This window comes from Aethalodelphis obliquidens, unplaced genomic scaffold (genome assembly GCF_003676395.1).
Source record: "Aethalodelphis obliquidens isolate GAN/ISIS:26980383/991018 unplaced genomic scaffold, ASM367639v1 scaffold38, whole genome shotgun sequence".
Lineage (NCBI taxonomy): Eukaryota > Metazoa > Chordata > Mammalia > Artiodactyla > Delphinidae > Aethalodelphis > Aethalodelphis obliquidens.
The window spans coordinates 17,475,743-17,499,843 of NW_020837982.1; the positions used below are offsets into that span (position 1 = coordinate 17,475,743).

At 39.1% G+C, this 24,101-nt stretch overlaps 1 protein-coding gene across 7 annotated transcripts in view; it reads left to right on the forward strand.

Annotated features, from left to right (window-relative positions):
* The window catches only part of AKAP10 (A-kinase anchoring protein 10), a 54,164-nt gene that overhangs the window by 23,445 nt on the left and 6,618 nt on the right, over positions 1–24,101 (forward strand). For 6 of the 7 annotated variants that reach the window (XM_027131140.1, XM_027131138.1, XM_027131143.1 and 3 more), the window contains 8 exons: positions 975–1,073; positions 5,306–5,390; positions 6,192–6,315; positions 7,437–7,573; positions 9,805–9,949; positions 11,903–12,076; positions 17,145–17,254; positions 20,092–20,174. In XM_027131140.1, coding sequence (XP_026986941.1) covers positions 975–1,073; positions 5,306–5,390; positions 6,192–6,315; positions 7,437–7,573; positions 9,805–9,949; positions 11,903–12,076; positions 17,145–17,254; positions 20,092–20,174 — 957 coding nt within the window. Of the gene's footprint in view, positions 1–974; positions 1,074–5,305; positions 5,391–6,191; positions 6,316–7,436; positions 7,574–9,804; positions 9,950–11,902; positions 12,077–17,144; positions 17,255–20,091; positions 20,175–21,819; positions 23,571–24,101 lie in introns of those variants that run through there. The other variant, XM_027131142.1, reaches the window with a different exon arrangement.

Below are 24,101 nucleotides of genomic sequence, written 5' to 3' on the forward strand. Positions count from 1 at the left end.
ATACACACACATACTATATATATACACACATACATACTATATATATATACACACATACATACTATATATATACACACATACTATATATATATACACATACATACTATATATATACACACACACTATATATATATATACACACACACACACACATACATACATTCCTTCTCATATCATGAGAGCACAGTATATTTCAACCAAAACAAAAAAGCAGAACAGATTGAATGCCAAAGCAGATTTGAGAATCTAACAGTTTGTTATCAAGACGAATAGAGATGCAAAAATGTAAATTGATGCCCTCTTCTCATTAATTTTTTTCAGTTTGGGAAACAGTTATTTTCTGTAAAAAATAGTATTTATGTTAACTTCTAACAGATTTAATATTGTTAATTTAAACAATAATTTTTTCTCATTTTAATTTTTAATACCTTACTATCTATAGATAAAACTCACATAAACAAAAGCTCTTTAGGGTCCTCAGTAATTTTTAAGATTTCAAAGTCCCAAGACTAGGAAGTTTGAGATTCACTGTTTTAACGTTCCAGGGTTGTTGAAGGTCAAATGAATGTATTCATGAATATGAAATTTGGTAGAATATGTAAAATGTAGATTTAAAAATGATTTTTGAGCTCCTGCTATGTAAGTCCTTCAGGTTAGGACTTTGGAGAGGAGAGATGGAAAGAGGATGGGTACAGCGATTGCTGTTACTCATCAGCTTGTGAGCTGAGGCGAGGAGGGCCACGGGGTCACATGTATCTCCTCTGCTCCAAGAACCAAGCAGTGCAGAAGCAACGTTACCATGGAGGCTGTTTTGTCCTAAGTATATTTACAGAGATATTTATTTGTAATAAAAGATATGTTTGTATGTGTGTGCCTGGGCACACGGCAAACAAACCTTGCTGTTCATGAATATGGTCCGTTACTGGTCCAAGTTGCTTTTTGATTTTTGAAGTTGTCCCCTTCTTACCTTGCAGGTATAGAACAAGATGCAGTAAATACTTTTACCAAATATATATCTCCAGATGCTGCTAAACCAATACCAATTACAGAAGCAATGAGAAATGACATCGTAGGTAAGCGGTGCTTGAAGCTATGGCATCAAAAAAAAAAAATTTGGTTATTATTAAGAGAATTTTTCATGAACATGTAATTCAACATATACCTTCCTTGTCTGCTTTCAGGGTACTTTATTATATCTGATTGTAGCTCACTTCAAAAGTTTCCCTCTTACTTGTTGGACCCAAATTATGAGATTTTTGACTTGAATAATAGTAGCACATGTTTACTGAGTACTTGCTGTGTTCCAGACAATATTCTAAGCATTTCCCATTGACAAACTCATTCAGTCTTCTAAAGAACTGTGCAGCATAAATACAGTTGTTATTTTATAAGTGAGGAAGCACAGAGAAGGTAAGTAATTTGCCCAAGGTGACAGCTCGGACACGGCAGTTAGGACTTGAAACCAGACCCCAACATGGTAACTAGTATGCTATTCGGCAGTGTTTTTCAAACTCTGGATTAGGACCAGTCTCCTCATAGGTCCTCACCCCCTGCCAAAAAAGACCAGACTGGAAAAATCAAAGTGCTTCACAGTAGTAAGGGCAAATACACACCACTTCAGAACATTGTTTCCATCATATGTACATATATATACTGAGTCACATAAATATATTTTTCTGTAGGTCGTAATAAAAATGTTTGAAAGCTTTGACTATGTTGTATCAGAAAGACTTCAGGTACACCTGTAATCACAGATACAAGTGGTTGATTTATTCATTGAACAGATATTTATTATACTCTCATCAAGTCCTAGCACTAAGTTTTGAGTTTTTAATACAAAAATTAAGTGTTTTTGATTTCTGAATGAAAGCCTATTATTCTGCTCCTAGCAGAGTCGACCCAGCCTGGGGCTCTTTCGGTCTCTCCTCGTCATTGGGGACAGCAGAGCCCCTCCCGGTCTCAGCTGAGCCTCTTGAACTGGCCCTGTACTTCCAGGGCACACCTGCTGTCTGCCTCAGGCTGCCGGGTGCTGCCCCCATTGTTTCCTTTTTCTTCTCCCTGGCAGAGCCTGTGACACATGGGCCTTGTGGCTGTTGGTGGCTGTCCCCGTCTGCTTGTTTTTTGGAGTTTTCACCCAGTTTTGTTGCAGATGTTGTCATGGGATTTTGGGTTTTCTATGTAGTTCCTCTATTTCTATCTGAAAATTTGTTGCTGCCATCTTTTAGACTTTACTAGACCAACTGTGCCTAATAATAACTGTTAGGTGTACGAACAGATTAGCATTTGGCTATTTGAGGAATTGGTTGGCTAGTAATTCCACTGGGTGTTTGTACCAATTGATAACTAAACTGTTTGGGGTAGGTGAGAAAAGGAGAGAGTTTTGAGTCAGACATTTTAAAATGAAGTGTCACTGCAGTTCTAATTTTCCTTTCCTTAAACTTTATCAAATTAACGATGTAATCCCATGAGGGGAAAAATCTGAAGGATCAAGTTGATAACATTTAATGATCAAGAAGTTTCCATTCCAGTGTGTATTACTATGCGTTTTAAAATGTTAATTACCTCTGTGTCTTTAGACCACTCACTTTTCCTCTTTGGGCCTCATTCTTTTGAATCCTGCCCTAATTATTTGTCTCCTCTTCAAGCTGGAATATTTTAATATAGCTGTACTTCAAGTAAGTTATAGTTTGAAGAAGCCTCCACTTAAGCTTTTATTGTGTATCCCACCTGCCTGGTTTTGTTGTAGATGTTATCTCTGGGTTTTGGGTGTTGCTATTTAATTTGTTTGTTTTTATGTGGGGAATTAGATTGACCTCAAAACTGTGCTTCCACTGCTTGTTCCATCTTCCACAAATCCTTGAAGTGGTGGAATTTTTAAAATATTGTGGAGGTACAGTTGACAGAAGGTGCTGATGGTTTGGAAGTGAGTGGTGTGAGAGGAAAAAAGGAATCAAGCATGACTTCATTTTTTTTTTTAACAATATATTTTTTAGAAGTTTTATAGTTTTATTTTTATTGATTGATTGGTTGATTGCTGCGTTGGGTCTTCGTTGCTGCACGCCAGCTCTCTAGTTGCGTCTAGCAGGGGCTACTCTTGGTTGTGGTGCGTGGACTTCTCACTGTGGTGGCTTCTCTTGTTGTAGAGCATGGGCTCTAGAGCGCAGGCTCAGTAGTTGTGGCACACGGGCTTAGTTGCTCCGTGGCATTTGGGATCTTCCCGGACCAGGGCTCTAACCTGTGTCCCCGGCATTGGCAGGCGGATTCTCAACCACTGCCCCACCAGGGAAGCCCCGACTTCATTTTTTTAAAACCTGCATACCTGGGGGAGTATTTGTAAGGTGAAGAAGATGCAGGAGTAATGGCTGAAGGGGAACATTAGGAGTTTGGGTTTCAGACATCCAAATGCTGAGCACCAAGTAGGCAGTTGGATGTTAACGTTAGGAGCTCGTGAGAGAGGTCCGGGTTGGAGATGTATGTTTGGAAGTGATCAGCCTATGGTTGGGTTTGGAGCCATGAAACTGAGTAACATCCCTTGGAGGAGTGTGGTGAGTGAGGACGCGAGGTCTGAGGACTGGGTGCTGTGGCAGGTCTAACATCTGGAAGAAACAGCCAGTAGTGGAGGCCTTCCTGCATCAGCTGTGTATCAAGAGAGCAGTTTTTTCTGGAAGCCAAGTGAAAAACTCATGCTGGGAGGAAGGGAGTGATCAAAGATGGCAGTTCGCGCTGATAGGTTAAGTAAGGTGAATACCAGGAGTGGGATGGACTTGGCAGTGGTGGGCATCTTAATTACAGTGGACCATTAGGGACAAAACTTAACTGGAGGCGTCTTAAAAGCAAATAGGAGGAGCGGAGACAGCAAGTATGGCAACTGTTAGAGGCATTTTACTCAAAGGTGAGCTGGCAGGGGGTGTTAGTCAAGGGACAGTGGTTTGGGGTTTTGTTTTTAAGGTGACATGTCACAGCATGTAAGGTGTATGACAGTATACAAACACATATATATGTATAACATACAAACAGTTCATAGCTGGTGACAATGAGGCAGTAGGAGGAAGTTGATACAGTAGGGAGAGGGGGCAGTTGCTGTAGAAGAGGTGCCTTGAGGAGGTAAGAGAGGATGGGACCCGGTACTCCTAGAGTTTTCCAGATAGGAGCGAGGACAGTTCATCTGTAGTAGCAGGAGAGATTGCAGAGTCAGTGATGCGGGCAAGTTGGTAGAGGTGGTGGGAGTGGATGGAATTTGTTTTCTGATTGCTTGTTTTCCAAGTCATCAGCAAAGAGGGTAGAGATAGAGGTGCTAAGACGTCTACAGAGAGAGGAGGTGTGCTGTAATGGACCAGGTAACTGTAGCACGATCCTTGGGTTTCATGAAGGTCCCACTAAGGTCCTGAACTTGAAGTGAAACCAGCCATCATGGTGGGGTTTTTCCAGCCATGTTTAAGAGCTAGCTAGTAAACAGCTTATTGATTTGTTGCAGTTTATTTAGACAGTTCCTAATTTTAGCCCATTTTATGTTTTAAAATTTCTACCAAATAACATTTTGATAAACAGATAATTCTTTCACAAATCTGTAGTTCCTTAGGTTACAACCCTAGAGATAGAATTGCTGATTGCAAGGGTATGTTCATTTCTAAAGCTTATGCTAGAAACTGCCAGATTGCCCCCCATAAAAAGATATACCCGTTTATATGCCCACTAACACACGTGTCAGTTTTCCCATGCCCTTGCCCAAGTATATGTATCGTTAAACAATTAAGCTTATGGATTGTTAAAACAGTTTTGTGCCAAGCTACTAGACAGAAGGTGGTGTGCCTCCTCCTTCTAATCTATAATTATATTTACTTGGTTACTAGTGAGCACGCATATCTTTTTATATTGGCCGTTTTGTATTTGTTCTTTAGTGAATTTTTCTTCGTGTCCATTTTTCTTTCTAGACTTTCTTGTTAGTTTGTCCATTTTTCTTTCTAGACTTTCTTGTTAGAGCTCTTGATACATGAATGAAAATAATCTGTCATTCATAAACTGTCATATATGCTGCAAATTTTTTCCCCCAGTTTACCCTTTTATTTTGTTTTGGGGGTGTTTTAAGGTATAGAAGTTAATTTTATATTGTTGACTTTTGATTTGTGCTTTTGCATTTATGCTTAGAAAGACCTTCCCTACCTCAAAATCAGCTGTACACCTGTATTTTCTCTTAATTCCATTTAAAACCTGCTCATCTTTATGCCTTTACAGGTACTTCCTACTTTGATTTACAAATGTGTATAGTTTGGATTTAGAGAAAAATTATTTACCATTTCTTTTACAGCAAAGATTTGTGGAGAAGATGGGCAGGTGGATCCCAACTGTTTTGTCTCAGCACAGTCCATAGTCTTCAGTGCAATGGAGCACGAGTATGTCGATTTCATATTTCCACGTTGTGCATTCTGGGTAGTTCGGGTTCAGCCTCAGGAATAAGTAAAACCAAACTATCTTTGAGGATTTAAATATTTTGAATGTTTACAGCATCTTATAGACATTCCTAAGACTATCTTGGGTAATGGTTTCTTTTAAATATAAATTATGTGAGTTCTATTAAAAATAAAACAGATTTTTATTTTTAATGTATTTCCTAAGTTAAAAGAATTTATTTTTAATTCCAAAGTCCTTAGGGGTGATTGTGACTGTAGTGTGATATAGTAATTGGTTTATCTATTTAAACAATGCATGTCTTCAGGTGGATATCCTGATTTGTTAGTGCATGCTTTAAGCTTAATGGATGCCATATTACTAAATCCACATAGATTTGTTGAAACTGCCTCCAAAGTTTTCTTAGATTAATTATTGCTGCATGCCCTCAAAAAAATCTTCATATTCATTCTTTCATGTAACATTTATGAAAAGCGTGCTGTGCACAGTTTGGATGTAGTGCCTGCTTTGAAGGAAATTACAGCCTAATAAGAGAAATAGGGCATGTTCTTTGCTTACTGTAATATGAGGTAGCGTGAGTTAGCTATCAGAGGAGAGCTGCACGTCATTAAGGGGTGGGAGAGATTACTTACAGGGAGAGGAATCAGGAAGGCGCCATGGGAAGGGAGGTCACGTTGACCTGGGCCGTTAAGATGCAGTAGCACAGTGGGGAAAGAGTGTGTTCTTCCCAGATGAGCCCTTTCCTTGGTCGGTCCCTCAAACTTTACCTTTTCGTCCACGTGCAGGCACTTTAGTGAGTTTCTGCGAAGTCACCATTTCTGTAAATACCAGATTGAAGTGCTGACCAGTGGAACTGTTTACCTGGCTGACATTCTCTTCTGTGAGTCAGCCCTCTTTTATTTCTCTGAGGTAAAGTCTGCATTTCCTTTCACACTCTGTTAGAGCATTCCAGCCTCTGAGCTGTACGTGCTGGGCCCTGTCTATAGGGAATAACATAGAAGACACAAATCATTTCCAAACTGATCAGGTGGATTTAAGTACTGTGATTACTGTTTTAAGTTGTATCTAATGGCAAGAGTACTTGAATGGCATTAGTCAGACTAAAGAGAACATGAAAATTCAAAGTAAAGTAACTCTAATTTTGAAAAACCTAATTAAACTGCTTATAAGAGAATGCAGATTTTTAGTTATTTAGAGCTGTTTTAAAACCACGAAATTTGATACTTGATTCCAGTGCATAAGTGTTTGCAGAGCAGACTTCAGAAGAGAGAAGGAAAAGTAAATATTTTCCCACTGTCTTCATTTTACTTTAGCCACTTGATAGGATTGCCCTTGATCGGACTGAAGCATTTGCAACAAGCAATGAGTATATATTCATCTCTTTGAGGCATACAGTGTAGAGTGATGGGATTTGTTAGGCTTCAGCAAATGAAATTCTTTTGTTGCAAAGCAAATGACTAGTAAGTCGAGATAAGAGGATTCCCGGTCTCACAAAGCAGTAACTTAGACTCACACTTGCATCCTGCCTCTTGACAAGGATACAGTTATTCAGCTGATTTGTGTTTTCACTCCCTCTCTTTGCCTTAAGTTTAAGTCAGCATTTGTTCAGGTTAGTATGGCCGCGTGGAGTGGTGGAAATGATCAGGTATAAAAGATTTGGTCTGGTTGGTTTACCTTTTGTATGTTTGCCAGCGAGGAACCACTAATCCATCTTTAATTTTTACTCCAGTTCACTAAAGTTTGCATTCAGCTGTGTAGTGGTTGCTTTTTGTTGTTGTTGTTAGGTTTTTTTTTGGTTTTTCTCCCCCTAAAAGAATATTGAAAAATTATTCAATCTCAGATGACTGTAAGTTGCAGACTGGCATTAACTGAACAAGTGGACCTGTTTTGGGGTGGGGGGGTTTCTTTTGTGGGTTTTTTTTTTCCTTTATGTCGTGTATTTCAATAGTTGGGGCTTAGATATAGACGAGAGATAGTGAGAGAAATCTGTGTATAGCCTGATTTTCCTCTTTTGTGTTTTTCCTTCCCAGTACATGGAGAAAGAGGACGCAGTGAATATCCTACAGTTCTGGTTGGCAGCAGACAACTTCCAGTCTCAGCTTGCTGCCAAAAAGGGCCAGTATGATGGGCAGGAGGCACAGAACGACGCCATGATTTTATATGACAAGTGAGTCTTGGTGATAGACACATCCAGCTTTCTGCGAATACTGAGTACTTGAAGCATATTTCAGAAGTCACCTTGGTCTCTGCCGCCAGGGAGCTCACAGGGAGCCGCATAAGAGCTGCTTTTCATTCGTGTGTTCAGAGTAGGGGGTTCTTAGAATAAGTTGCCGGCGGGGCAGGGGGAGGCTTGTGTGTGGCAAGCAAGACGATGTTGGTGGAGGTCACCGAGGGCTTCACAGAAGGGAGATTTGATTGGCGACTGAAGAATGGATTGAATTCTGCTAGCGGGGAAGGACACTCTTGGCAGAGTCATCGGTACGAGCAGCGCCATAGAAACTTTGCGTAATTGACACTTGCTCAAGGGAACAGAAGAAGATGAAACTAGCTGGAATCTATTGCAAAGGGTCTTAAATGTCTGTGTGGGGTATACCATGTTTTCTGGTGCAAGTCTGCTCAGCCAGATTAACTACTTGGTGAAGAGTAGTTATTCATTAGTTTTCACTGAAAATGAGAGGACAGCACAATGTTAGTGAACAGAATTGAAAACTGTGTCTGTCCCCCCTTTCATCTAACTTTTCTTGTTCTATAAAGAAATGTGTTATTTGTATCTGTGAGCACTTGCTAAGAAGATAACTTGAGAGGCAGAGAAAAATCTGTGGGATATTAGGGTTGGGAGAGAGCTGAGAGCATCTAGGTCAGTGGTTCCCGAACATCACCGGGCTGGTCCGTGCTCCTGTCGGCATGAGAGTCACCTGGGAGCTTGTCAAAAATAGGTTTCCAGTCCTCTTCTCTAAGAGATTCTGATTCAGCAGGTTTGAGGTGTGACCCAGGAATCTGATTCTGATGAATAGCCAGATTAGGGAGCTGGTTTGATTTTCGCATTTTGCAGATGAGAAAACTAAGGCTTGCAGGGGTAGTGACTTTCTCCAAGTCACAGGGCAAATTAGTGGCAGAACTTGAATGCAATTCTAATGTTTGTCCAGTGTTTATTTTTGTGCAATATATTTGTGGGAAAATATTATATAAGAAACATTGTTATATGGATGTTAATGTAGCAAGCATTTACCTTTAGAAATTTGAGGGAATTCCCTGGTGGTCCAGTGGTTAGGACTGCGCACTTTCACTGCCGGGGCCTGGGTTCAATCCCTGGTTGGGGAACTAAGATCCCACAAGCCGCACAACACAGCCCCAAAAAAAAGGTCTGGGCAGTCCCAAAATTCAAATTGTGGAGGAAAATTTGCCAACTTAGTTGTTGCATGATGGGAGACTCACTTTTTGTTAAGAAAGTACTGATAACAAGATAAAAGAAGAGTTTTCTCCTGCTGGAATAGAAGAGTGGCAGTGGTAAGGTCCTGGCTGGAGCTCAGTGCCAGGCAGAGCTGAGACCCTGTTTTCCCACTGGATCCCATTTTCAAATTGGGAGCCATTTTTAAATGAAGATTACTGTGTGACATCCTCCCAGCACTGTCATTTTAACAGCTCCTGCTTATTTGTTTTTCTATCTTTACTTTTTAATATCATGCCTCATCAGCCTGTCTGTATTTGTATCATGGACAGGAGTTAGAAGCCGCAGAATGCTCAAAAGACAACATATATGTTTTTCTGCTTTTAATGCTTTTTTTGTATTCAGTTTATAACCAGTTTACCAAAACACCAGTTGCATTATATCCTATGAAGTTAGAAATCTTTGAGTTATCATTGATTACTCCTTTTCCTTTCATTAGCAAATCCTGTTATTCTACTTAAATACATCAAATTCATCCACTTCACCCTCAATGCTATTTTGTTTTGAATTCCTACATGTATGTTTTGTATGCCACATAGTTATGCTGGTATGTTCTCCTTTGTACCCTGTACAGGGATCTTTTCTGTTCTCTTTCCAGGGGACATGCCTATGTCTTACCCTGTTTTAAATTTGTTTCTTTCTCCCAAGCACTGAACAGAGACTAGGTGCCCATTAAACGTGTACAATTGGTTTCTTTGCCTCAGTTGTAACCTGACCTGGAAAATCTTAAACAAGAACCGAAGATGATGGCAGGCAGATAGGGAGGGGGGCACGTTGGCTCAGGTATCTCTTCGGCGGTGGGAATACAGGTTGCAGCAGGGCTGTCATCAACCCAGCTCTATAGTCCTAGGTCTGCAGGAGCCTCATAGAAGGTTCTCTGGTGTAGGTGCCAGAAATTGCTTATGATTGCTGTGAAGTTGGGGTTTACTTTGGCTGTCTTTCTGCCATAGGTACTTCTCCCTCCAGGCCACACATCCTCTTGGATTCGATGATGTTGTACGACTGGAAATTGAATCCAACATCTGCAGGGAAGGTGGGCCACTCCCTAACTGTTTCACCACTCCGTTACGTCAGGCCTGGACAACCATGGAGAAGGTAACCAAAACTTGAAAAGCATTAAACTACAAGAAGTTTTTAACTGGTGGAACCCAGAAAATAGAACATGGGAAAAAGCAAACAGAACAGTGGAAAGTTGAAGCAGTGCAGCAGTGATGAGAGCGGGGGCTTTGAGTCTGACTTGGTATGTATTAATCTTAACCTTCACAGGCTGAGTGACTTCAGGCAGCTACTGAAGTCCTTTAATGCCATGTTCCTCCTCTGTGAAATGGGGCTAATACAGATACTTAGAGTTATTTTGAGGATAAAAATGAGGTACGACGTGGAGAGTGCTTATTAGTAATGTAAGTAGTAAGCATTAAAAAATGTTAACTGCTATTATTACTGTGATTATAACATCTTTTAGATAATTAGTATTGAGCAAAGTTAGCTTAGGGATGATCCAAATATTTCACCAAAACTCTCCAACAGGGTTGGAGCACTAGTTTTCTGTATCATGATCACTTACAGAGTATCACTAATAGCTGCTTAATAAAGTGTTGGAATTTGTGAATCATTTATTCTTCTGATGAACTAAAGCAGATTTTACTAGGAATTGCAGGAGCCCGGGATAAGCCCATGAGGTTATTTTGCTCATATGTGTCATGTGCATCTAGGTGGAAAGGGATTAAGTAAGCACTGCCACATGATACCACACATAAAAACTGAATTTCAGGAATATGGAGGAGTTACATATAAAAATCAAATCGGGGCTTCCCTGGTGGCACAGTGGTTGAGAGTCTGCCTGCCAATGCAGGGGACACGGGTTTGTGCCCCAGTCTGGGAAGATCCCACATGCCGCAGAGCGGCATGAGCCATGGCCGCTGAGCCTGCGCATCCGGAGCCCATGCCCCGCAACGGGAGAGGCCACAACAGTGAGAGGCCCACGTACCGCAAAAAAATAAAATAAAATCGTTGAAAGGCTGGTAGTAAACTGGATAGACTATCGGCTGTTGTCCAAGGTCGATAATTTTTTCATGATTAAAATTAAAATTTTCTGATCTTAAAGGAGAAGTTCAAGATATGTATCATATAAAGAATGTAAACTTTCTGGGTAATAAAGTTAAAATACAGAGAAAAGCAAAATGTAAAAATATTTCTTACTAACTGTGTATCTAGGGAACTTATACTAATTTTAATTTTTAAGAGTACTATCAAGTAGGTACATGGTAAAAAGATACGTATGCTTCGTTCCCTAATACTTTGAGTATTTCTCTGCTAGGTATTGTTGTTATGGGGTAAACTAAAAAAGAAACATGGCTTCTGCCCTCCTGGAGCTCTGTCTATAAGGAGAGCACATATTAAACACAGACGTAAATATTTACAGTTGTGCTAAATGCTGTGAAGGAAAAGTTGGTAATAGGAAATGCCAATAATAAAGATGGGAACTTAACATCATTAATAGTTTTTAAATGGAAATAAAAGTATCCATGTACCATTAGACATTTATTTAACAACTATTTGAAAAGACAGAACCCAGTGTTGGGAAGCCCATGTCAAAACAGATGCCTTGATGATGCTAGTGATGCATCCTCCACATTTATCAAAGCTAAAATGTTCATATCATTTAACTTAGTAATCACACTCCTGGTAATTTATCTTAAGGAAATCAGATCAAAAGTGAAAATCAGTATATACACAAAGACTTCAATATTTATAACAAACAAGAAAAATGTAGCTTCAAATTAGATCCCTCCCTTGTATCTAAGAAGTCTAGATAATCAAGTCCATTCAGTAGTTTCATGGCAAGTTTTCTGAGGGAAAAAATCTATAAATTGTACACATTGTAGTTTTAGTTACAATGTAAACTGTGTACAAAGGGATAATACTTGGAGTGTAAGAGGAGTAAAATCATGTGTGCTAACTGGTAGCATTGAAAGTAAAATTTTGTTGTAAAATAAAGTTTTAGTGTATTTGATTTCAACTTTAAAATAAATTGTATCCTCTCTTCAGGTATTTTTGCCTGGCTTTTTGTCCAGCAACCTTTATTATAAATATTTGAATGATCTCATCCATTCGGTTCGTGGAGACGAGTTCCTGGGAGGAGGTGTCTTGCTGACGGCTCTGGGCTCTGCCGGCCCCACTGAGGACTCCCACCCCGGGTCGGCCGACAGCTCTGCTGTGCAGGTAGTGACCCCTGTGACTCTGCGCCAGGATTGTTTCGCTCAGATCTTAGCATCAGATCCCGTTTGTAGCTTTTAGGTGGTAGAAGAAACAAAGGAGTGATAAAATTAGCTTACTTACTGTATATGCTAACCAAAGTCTTTGTGATGATTAACAGTGTGTCATATTGTAAAGATGTCAGACCATTATTCTGCTTGACACTGCGGCTCTTGCTTTATTTTTTTAAACATTTATTTACTTATTATGTATGTACGGCTGTGTTGGGTCTTTGTTGCTGTGCGCGGGCTTTCTCTAGTTGCAGTGAGCGGGGGCTACTCGTTGTGGTGGCTTCTCTTGTTGCAGAGCAGGGGCTCTAGGTTCCCGGGCTTCAGTAGTTGTGGCTCTTGGGCTCTAGAGCGCAGGCTCAGTAGTTGTGGCGCACGGACCTAGTTGCTCTCTGGCATGTGGGATCTTCCCAGATCAGGGCTTGAACCCGTGTCCCCTGCATTGGCAGGCGGATTCTTAACCACTGCTCCACAAGGGAAACCCAGCTCTTGCTTTAAATAATCAAATCACATGACATATTTATAGCCTCTGAAAAGTTGTTTGTATAATTATTTGGGAAATTTTAGTAACTAAATTTGGAATGCTCTTTTAGAGAATAATTGAGTGAACTCCTAGATTTATTAATATTTCACTGAAGAGCTTTTGGTTTCATTTTGAACTATAATGCCATTGTACATTTCCTTAACCTTTTTTGGAGTGCTTTCATATATCAGGCCTTCTCTGACTATCTGCAAAATCACACAAAGTGGGTTATGCCCAAGAACAGAGTAAGGAGGTAGTAAAAAGTCAATTGATTTTATTGAAGTCACACAGTAAGTGGCAGAGCCACGAATATATTCTCTGTCTAGTTTTTTCCACCGTAAGTTTAATAATATAGCATAATTATTTTCTCATCACTATTGGCAAATAATTTTTGACCCTGGGCCTTGGATAAATTTTCTTAAGTTTTAAGACAGTGCAGTTTTCTTGCCGTCAACAAGGCTGTCTGTCCTCAGTACCTTTTCCTCTTATTGAGGTTGCATAGGAGGTGACCTGCTGAGTGTGGTTGCCATTTCGTTTTTTGATACAAGCTGGAATGCTTTGTTTTTATTTGGGTACTTAAAAGGTCTAGCTGCTAACCATAAAATGTATTTTTACATTTTTGGTTGAAGTATAATAACATATACAGAGAACTCTACATTTCATAACTGCATACAGCTCAAAGAATTTCGGTAAGCAGACCTAACCCATGTAACCAGCATCCAGATCAAGGCACAGGCCTCGTTACCAGCAGGTCAGAAACTCGCGCCCCCGCTCCGGTCACTATCCTCCTCTTTTCTTTTCTCTCTCTCTCTTTTTTTTTTTTTTGTAGAGCCTTATTGAGATATAATTCACATACCATACAATTTATCCGTTTACACTGTATAATTCAGTGGTTTTTTAGTATGTTTATAGAGTTGCTAAACTCTCACCACAATCAATTTTAGAACATTTTTCACCCAAGAAAGAAACCCTGTGTCCTTTAACTATCACCTTCCTAATCCTCTGTCCTCCAGCCCTAGGCTACTGCTAATCTACTTTAACTTTATGTCTCTATAGCCTATTCCAGACATTTCATATAAGTGGAACCATACGATATGTGATCCTTATGACTAGCTTCTTTCACTTAGCATGTTTTCAAGGTTCATCTGTGTTTCTAGCATGTATTAGAATTTTGTTCATTCTTATGGCCAAATGATATTCCACTGTGTAGACACACCACACTTTGTTCATCCATCAGCTCATCGACATTTGGGTTGTTTCCACCTTTTGGCCGTTATGAACAATGCTACTGTATAATTTTTGTGTGGATATGGGTTTTCATTCCTCTTGGGTATATACCTAGGAGTAGGATTGCTGGGTCGAATGATATCTGTTTAACTCAGTCTTGGTAACTGTTGCTTTGTAATAAGTTTTGAAATCAGGAAGTGAGAGTCCTCCAACTTAGTTCTTTTTCAAGATTGTTTTGACTGTGTGAGGTCCCTTGCAATTCCATGTGAATTTTAGGGTCAGCTTGTCAATTTCTACGACAAAACTAGTCAGGATTCCGATAGGGAGGGAGTACTTTGACTCCACAGATCAATTTGGTGAGGATTGCCATCTTAACAATACTTTGTAGTTTTCAAGTATAATTCAGTATTTCTTTTCTTAAATTTATTTCTAAATGTTTTATTCTTTTTGATGCTATTATAGATGTAATTGTTTTCCCAATCTCATTCAACTTGTTCATCGTGTTTAGAAATACAATTTTTTTTAATTGAGGTAAAATTCATTTAACATAAATTTAAGCATTATAAAGTACACAATTCTGTGACATTAGTATATTCACAGTATTGTGTAGTCATCACCACAATGTTTCATCATCCCAAATGGAAGCCTCGTGTCCATTAAGTAGTTACTCCCCATACCCACCTGTTTTTGTTTGTTTGTTTGTTTTGGGTTTTTTTTTTGCCATACGCGGGCCTCTCACTGGTGTGGCCTCTCCCATTGCGGAGCACAGGCTCTGGACTCGCAGGCTCAGTGGCTATGGCTCACAGGCCTAGCCACTCTGCGGCATGTGGGATCTTCCCGGACCGGGGCACGAACCCACATCCCCTGTACCGGCAGGCGGACTCTCAACCACTACACCACCAGGGAAGCCCCCCACCTGTTTTCTTCTAAGAGTTTTGGGCCTTTGGTCCATTTTGAGTTAGTTTTATGTATTATGTGAAGTGGGATTCAACTTTATTCTTTTGCATGTGGATATCTGGTTGTCTCAGCACTATTTATTGAAGAAACTACTCTTTCACCGTTGAATGATCTTGGCACCCTTGTTGAAAATCATTTGACCTTAGATAGATGGGTTTAATTCTGGACTCTCAGCTCAACTCCATCATCTGTGTGTCTGTACTTAGACCAGTGCTACATTGGTTTTTTTGGGGGGTTTTTTGTGTGTTTTTTTTTTGCGGTACACGGGCCTCTCGCTGTTGTGGCCTCTCCCGCTGCGGAGCACAGGCTCCTGACGCGCAGACTCAGTGGCCATGGCTCACGGGCCCAGCCGCTCCACGGCATGTGGGATCTCTCCGGACCGGGGCACGAACCCGTGTCCCCTGTATCGGCAGGCGGACTCTCAACCACTGCGCCACCAGGGAAGCCCTGGTACATTGTTTTGATTACTGTGGTTTGCAGGCTCTGTTTTGAAATCGGCAGCTGTGTGTCCTCTGACTTTGTTTTTTTTTTTTCATTTGCAAGATTGTTTTGGCTATTTGGGTCCCTTGTAGTTCCGTGTGAATTTTAGGATCAGCTTTAACAGTTTGGTCAGGATTACACTGAATCTGTAGATTCCTTTAGGGAGTATTGCCATCTTAACAATATTAAGTCTTACAGTCCATGAACATGGAATATCATTCCATTTATTTAGGCCATCTTTAATTTTTTTCAGCAGTGTTTTGTAGTTTGAAATGTACAATTCTTACACCTCCTGGAGTCAGTTTATCCCCGAGTATTTTATTATTTTCAATGCTATTATAAATAGAAATTGTTTTCTTAATTTCATTTTCTGATTGTTCACTAAGTGTATAGAAATGTAACTGCTTTTCGTGTGTTTATCTGGTACCTTCAACTTTACTAAATTCATTTGTTAGCTCTAATAGTTTTCTTGTGGATTCTTTAGGATTTTCTATATGTAAGGTCATGTCATCTGCGAATAATAATAGTTTTCTTTCTTATCAACTTTAGATGCCTTTTATTTCCTTTTCTTGGCTAAACTGCTCTGGCTAGAACTTGCAGTATAGAAGTGGTGAAAGTGAGCATCTTTGTCTTTTTCCTGATTTCTCGGAGAAAGCTTTCAGTTTTTCATCATTTATTGTGATGTGTGGGATTTTTATAAATGCTCTTTATCAAGCTGAGGAAGTTCCCTACTATTCCTAATTTGTTGAATGTTTTTTATCATGAAAGGCTGTTGGATTTTATCAAATGCTCTTTCTGTATCAATTGAGGGGATTATGTGGGTTTTGGGGATTTACTCTGTCGTTATGGTATATTACATTAATTAATTATCAGATGTTAAACCAACCTTGCATTCTTGGGATAAATTCCACTTAGTTGTGGTATATAATTATTTTTATATGTTGCTAGTATTTTGTTGAGGATTTTGCATCTGTACTCCTAAGAGGTAGTGGTCTGTAGTTTTCTTTACTAGTGATATCTCATTTTGGTATCTTACCTCAGTGGCCTCATGGAAGTATTTCTCTGTTCTTTTATTCTGGTGCCTCTTTCTTTTTAATTATGTGCCCTTCTCAGCATGTAAAGAGAGCCCTTTTTACCCCTACTATAGAGTGTTCTATAAGTGTCTGTTCAATTATTTTTTTAATTTAACCTATGCTTTAGTCATGGATGTTAAATGTATTCCTGTCTTTTGTTACTTGAAATAATGCTGCAATAAGTATTCCTGTGTATAAGTCATTTTGCATAAGTGTGAGTCTGTCTATAATTGAATTTTTAGAAGTGGAATTTCTGGGTCAACCCATGCCTCCGCATTTCACAGAAGTACCAATTATGACTTGCTTTTTTTTTTTTTGTGGGCATGAGGAGTAGGAGATAGAATGCTGGTCATTTTAGAAAGTTTCCTTTATCTTCTCTTTTGTCACACGGCCACAGTGAGAATCAAAAGCATTCATGTTTATCCTGTAAAAGTTGGGCTTTACATTTATTAGGCAAGATACATATGCTTGGAAGAATGGGAGTTTTGGGAACATAAGCACGTTTGTTGGAACTTCAGTCATTAAGGAAAATACATTTGCCACATAGACGCATGTGTCGTATGCTTTAGTATTGTGCTTCCCTCCTGTAGTTATGTTCAAGATGACATTTCAGAATCATTGCTGTTAAACATCTCATTAGTGACAGGGTTGAGTGAAAAGTGCATGTGTTTCAAACACTGAAGATTTTGTACGAATCTGTTACTCCAAACCCAGGACTGATTTGACTCCTGAATAACATACTACTAATTTCACAATTTCTGTTGTAGTCTAGTGTGAAAAAAGCCAGTGTTAAAATTCTGAAAAATTTTGATGAAGCGATAATTGTGGATGCTGCAAGTCTGGATCCAGAATCTTTGTATCAACGGACATATGCAGGGTGAGCATCTTTTTTATTTTTTAATTTAAAAATTGTTTTCTACTCTCTTGAATATACCTGCAATGCACTAGAGCATGGTTAAGGGTGAAGGCTCAGGAGTGACTTCCTGGGTTTCAGTCTTGGCTCAGCCGCTTATGGCAAGCTACCTAACCTCTTTGTGTCTCAGGTTTTTCATCTGTGAAATGAGGATAATATTCCTGCTTCCTTGGGCTGGTGAGGGGATTAAATGATATAATACGTGAAAAGCATTTAAAACATTGCCAGATGTCAGTGAACACTCGGTAAATATCATTGACATCACTATTCTACCACCATATACGACTCTGATGAGTGTCATGTTTACATAGTGTGTTTTAGGCTATCTCTTCCACATTTCATTGGATTCATATGTTAGCTATTTCAAAGTCTCTCTCTTAAAACCAAAACTAAACTACAAAGATGCCGATATGGTTCATCATGGACTGTATAACTATTACTGTTATCCCTCAGTAACTGCAGGGGATTGATTCCAGGACCCCCTCGGATACCAAAATCTGAGGATACTCAAGTTCCTTATAGGAAGTGGCCTAGTATTTTAAGCCTGTATAAATCATCTCTGGATTACTTATAATACCTAATAAAATGTCAATGCTATGTAGATAGTTGTAAATACAATGTAAATGCTATGTAAATGGTTGGAATGCACAGCAAATTCAAGTTTTGCTTTTTGGAACTTTCTGGCTTTTTTTTCCCTAAAGTTTTCAGTCGGCAGTTGGTTGAGTCTGTGGATGTGGAACCTGCAGATACGGAGAACCAACTATACTTGGAAAAATGGAATAAAATGATTCCTTTGTATTTAAGAATTAACTTGGTTCTTGATTTTTTCCTGTAACAGAAAGACAGTGATTCCTGTGTTACAGCACTTCTTGATCCTTACCACAGATCAAATCATAAAATCACTTCCTCTTCCCTAAAGATGGCTTGAAAACACAGAAACCTGTGTAAAGGCATGATTACCGCACCCCAGTCCTGGCAGTACCATAAAAAAGGGATTTCAACATGTTTAATTGCTTTTACCAGAAAGTAAATTGATATTTGGGAGACCAAGAAGTCTGAAAAATACTTTGAAGTAAATAGAAGGTTATTTTGACCACATTGTCTTCAGCTGTATCAGTGTGTAGTAATCTTTATTTCTTATTTTAGGAAATGGCGGACAGTAAGCTTAAATGAGTTAATTCCCAAAGATGATATTTATTCTTAAGGAATGGTTGGTTCATTTATTTCAAATCTGACTTAAGAAAGTCTATCAATTGCAAGATGTTTTACTTCTATAGTTTTTTTTGTGTGTAAAATAAATATATTTTAATTTATAAAATTTAAATTTGTAAAATATAGTGTATAATATACATATTTTTAAAATTATAAAATGGGTCATAAATAGAGAAATAATTATTTTTCTCCATCTTTAGAGATAGTTTTCAGTGTTTGTTTTAGTTTTATGGTTTTAGCATCTTCCTGAAATTTTTCTAAAGGCAAACAAATTTGTATCAGTTGCTATATTGGCACCCATATATTCATTGATGACTTATTAGGAAGGCTGTCTCTAAAATAAGATTCACTTTGCCAGAAATGAAGTAATATATAGGCATCATAGGATTCTTTTTTCTTCTTTTAACTTTTAATTACAAATATATTAATCTCTTCTTACAAAAATTAAATTTACAGATAAGGCTAATGTGCCCTTTGATTACACACCAATGCTTATTCCCCCCCTTCCTTCTCAGGATAGTCACTGTTATGTTATTGTGTATATTTTTGTTTGCTTATTTTTATGTAACTGGTGTTATACTCTATGCTGTATCTTGTGCTTTCACTCATAGTGAGTTTGGAGATTTTTCTGTGTTAGTCTGTACATATTTACCTCATTTTTAACTATGTTGTAGTATTCCATAAATAATAGTAATTATAGCTCATAACTGTGGCAAAATCTTCCATAATGTGGTGTGTTACTATTTGGCTATTTTGGTATTAATGGGTTATTTAAATGGCTTGCAATTTTACTGTGATACACAGTATAGCAAAGACTTCCTTTTATATTTCCTTGTACCAAGAAGCAGATTTAAAATTTTCATAGCCCTTAACCAGTTTACAGTTTACCTGTAAAAGGATCTGTACATTTTACATTCTTACCAATCATTAATAAAGTTACTAATTTTCCCCACATCCTTGTCAACAATAAATAATATCAGACTTTAAATGTTTTACCAATCTGGGTTTGTTGCTTATGAGATTGAGCTTCTCTTGTCATGTTTGTTGGTTGTTCAGGTTTTTCTTCTGTGAATTGACTATCATCTCTTTTTCACATTTTTCTGTTGGGTAATTTCTTAGTGGTTTGTTGGAGTTCTGTATGTTTATGGTTATTAATTATCAGTTACTGCATCTATTAAAAATAAGACCTCTCACTGTATTTTTTGCCTTTTAACTTTGCTTTCTAGTACTATAGCTTTATAATGTATATAATTATATTTTTATCTTGTTAGGGCAAGTCTTACCTTTTTGTTTCTTTTACAGGATTATCTTGGCTATGCGCGTGCCTTTTCTGTATGAATTTTAGAGCTGTGAATTATCTGTTAACTCATGTTTCATAAACTTTTTGAGCATTTTGAATGGAATTGCATTGAATTAAAGATTGCTTTCTGTGGGGACAGTTCTTTTTGAAATTAGCCCCACTTAGAGTAACATGGGGTAGATATAAATTGTATTTCTAGCTTTCTAGATCTAGAAAAGATGCTTAAAAATTATTTTTTTTAAATTTTAAATTGATTTTTAGAAACTATGTTCTTTTCATACTTATTTAGGAAGATGACATTTGGAAGAGTTAGTGACTTGGGGCAGTTCATCCGAGAATCTGAGCCTGAACCTGATGTAAAGAAATCGAAAGGTTTGTGGTGTTTTTATACGTTGTATCAAGCCTTTACTCACATTAGTTACTGACAGTAAGTAAAGCATCGTTGAAGATTTAAACTGTCTATTTTGCCAGATAACTGCCATCTCTTGACCTTGTGTTTATAGTCACGAGCGAGTGCAAGGGCTTCGTGTAATCAGGTCTCAGTGCAGTCTCTCTCTGAATCAGAAGTTACTGAACTTGCTTTACCATTACAGAAGGCGCATGTGCATGAAAAGATACTCTTCACCTTTTGATTTAAAGGCAAAATACCCAATCCAGGTTGAACTTGAGGCTTATCTTGATACCCTTTATTTTACTAAATTTCCTCTAAATTGCTGAAAGTTATTATGAAATACATGTGGAAAATATTAATAGGTTGAAATTGAAATCCTTTGTTTAATCAGCAAAAGAGTGCTTGGTTAATTCCAAGAGTTAAACACAGACATACTCTTTGTGACTGAGCTCAGCTTCCAAACAGTTGGTTTACACAGGAAGATTTAGGAAACCACTGTGGGTCCATTCGATAATATGTAGAAAATTTTCAGTGTGATTGGATTGACAGTATTATCTTGAGTGAAAGATACTAACTTTTGTTAGAAGAAAATGTTCCATTTTGATAAGTGTGTTTAAAATTAAGAGCTATTGGCAGTCTTCCTATTGAATTGAACTGCATTTCTATTCTGTTTATCTTATTTTTTAATACACGAATTGTTTAGGTAATGATTTGCACCACATTTTTTTTTTAATAGTTACTAACTTTAGATTTTGTTTGTTTGTTTATTTTTGGCTGTGTTGGGTCTTCGTTGCCACGTGGGCTTTCTCTAGTTGCAGCTAGCGGGGGCTACTCTTCATTGTGGTGCGCGGACTTCTCATTGTGGTGGCTTCTCCTGTTGTGGAGCACGGGCTCTAGGCGCGCAGGCTTCAGTAGTTATGGCACGTGGGCTTCAGTAGTTGTGGCTCATGGGCTCTAGAGCGCAGGTTCAGTAGTTGTGGCTCATGGGCTTAGTTGCTCCGTGGCATGTGGGATCTTCCCGGGCCAGGGCTCGAACCCGTGTCTCCCACATTGGCGGATTCTTAACCACTGCATCACCAGGGAAGCCCTGCACCACTTTTATGTTGATGAATAATCTACTTTGGGGTCAGATATAAATTAACAGAGTAAACAAAAGGTGCAACAATTGTTGAAATAATTTAAACGAAGAAAGGGCCTGTTAACCTATTTGTCTTTATTAGTTTATCCAAAAAATTGATTTTATTTCCTATTTAGCCAGAGAAGTCTGAGGTACACAGTTGGGAAAGTGTAAAGACCGAAGGAAGTCTGCACAGCTCATTCTGTAAATAATTATTGAGTGCCTCCGTGCACTCAGACTCACGGGGCAGTTAGAAGATACAGAGCCTGTTGTTAAGAAACTTACAGTCCAGTAGTGTCTTTTATTGGGTAGAAGTTGAATACTAGGAAGAGATCAGTGGTAGCCTAGGTGTAGAGAAAGTGCTGGACAACCTCTGGAGGTATCGGTCAGGAATGCCTCCACTGTCATCAGGTAGCTTCTGTCAGAGAGGGTAATGGGGTCTCCAGTAATAATAGAGTCTCTGAGCTGTTTGGGTTTTTTTTCTGAAGCTGGTCTTATTCCTTTGACAGCTCATAAGGTGCTGCTGCTCCAGAGAATAAGTGTTGGGTGTTTGCAGTTTGTTTTTGTATTATATGAATTAACATATATTAAAGATATATGAGTAAAGATGAAGGTAAGATGTACAAAAAACTTTTCCCCAAATCACTGTCTCTGCTTATTCTATTCATTCAGTCTCTTCATATTATTCGTTTGTTCATTCATTCTAACATTTGAGTGCCTACTATATGCATCTACTGCTCTAAATACTGGGAAGAAAATGAGATTCCTGCCCTCATGGAACTAACGTTATAGTGGAGGGACAGTAAACAGATAAATACAGTGTGTGTGTCTGTCTGTCTGTGTTTATACACAGACAAATAAGCAGAGTGAGGGACTGGAAGAGTGGTGGGTAGTGCAGTCTTAGAAGTGGTTCTCAGGAAAGGTCTCACTGAGGAAGTAGCATTTTGAGTAGACACCTGAGCGGAACGGGGGACTAAGCCCTGGCTCATTCGAATCGTAGATGATACATCTGTGGGTACCGCCTCCTTCTTCTACAGGTGAAGAAGTTGAGGATCAGGGAAATGGTAACTCGTTACGGATCACAGAGCAGATAGAGCGCAGCCTCGAGCTTTGGTTCAGAACACCACGTTTGTTTGCAGTTCAGCTCTGCTTCGTCCCCCTTCATCTCCTTGCTGAGGGCAGCTGCGAAGAATGTTTGTCATTTACCAACCTGTAGTTTCATTTTGGATTTTAAAGCTCTGAGCTCTGATAGTAGAGCACAGAAGAAAGGACTATGTTTTGGGGTGGGTGTATCTCAGAAGCTTCTGAGAATGTGAGAACTTTGCTTTCAGGGCAAGCAAGGTAATTTTAAAAGTTACCTTCACATCATCTAGGAGAAAGTGTAACAAGAAGGAATTGTAGAGGATGTTGTGAGAAGGTAGTCCCTGCAGTGGCAGTCTCCTCGTGCACCGGTGCAGTGGTGGGAGATAGAGCCGCGTGTACGCTGTGAAAGCCCGCGCATGTCATACTAAGAAGCCTGCGGTACTATCTGTTGAGCACCAGAGATTTCTAATCAGAGTGCAGTGAGATGCATTTTTCTGGCTGTAGTCTGCGAATGAATTGGAGTTGGGGAGAGACTGGTATCAGAGATTCAGGTAGTAGTCAGGTAGTGTAATTTGCTAGTAATGTAGATAGAAGAAAAAGAGGATCCGAGGATAGGTAGTGGTAGCAGGAACTAGAAGGTCAGATTTATAAGACTTCCAAGGGGGAATTCAGGAGACTACATCCAAGGTGGAATTTGGTGACAGATTTCCTACGGAGAGCAGATGAGGAAAGCAGATGAGGAAAGCAGATGAGTTTTCTAATATCAGTTCTCTAGATGAAGCATTATGATGTTAATTTTTAACAGAGGATTAAATTAATTTCTGAGATAGAGGCTACAAGAAAAAGAGTACATGGGAGATAGAAGAGCTCAACTCGGAACATGTTATGTTTGAGGTGCCTTAGGACAATTTGTAAGTATTGGTTTGACACCCAATGACAAGTTTTTGAGTTATTTGCATTTTGAAGGAAGTTAAAGCCACAGGAGGGGATGAGATGCCCCAGAAAGTGCTGAACGGAATGGAATCCTGATGAAGCTCCTTGTTAAAGGGGGCAGGGATGCACAGGAGTCAAAGACATTAGAGGGCATTAGAAGAGGAGGAGGAAGTGTTCACAAGTACGCTGCCAACGGGGTGACTGCAGGGGAGCCCGAGGACAGAGCATTGCGGCAGGGGTGAGACTATAGGCAGAGTATGTAATGTTGTGGCCCTGCTGGCTCTGCTTGGCTATAAAATTTAACTAGATCAGTGTTCAAACTTTTAGCTAATAATACAAAACATTGGGCTTCCCTGGTGGCTCAGTGATTAAGAATCCGCCTGCCAAGGCAGGGGACACGGGTTCGAGCCCTGGTCCGGGAAGATCCCACATGCTGCGGAGCACCTGAGCCCGTGTGCCACAGCTGCTGAGCCTGCGCTTTAGAGCCTGCGAGCCACAACTGCTGAGCCCACGTGCTGCAACTACTGAAGCCCGCACGCCTACAGCCCGTGCTCCGCAGCAAGAGAAGCTACCACAATGAGAAGCCCACATGCCGCAATTAAGAGTAGCCCCAGCTCGATGCAACTAGAGAAAGCCCGTGCACAGCAACGAAGACCCAACACAGCCAAAAATAAATAGATAAATAAATAATAAATTTGTAATAATAATTTTAAAAAAAAGAAAGCCATTGTTTTAAAAAATAAATAAAATAAAAATATATTAAGGGGAAAGGATC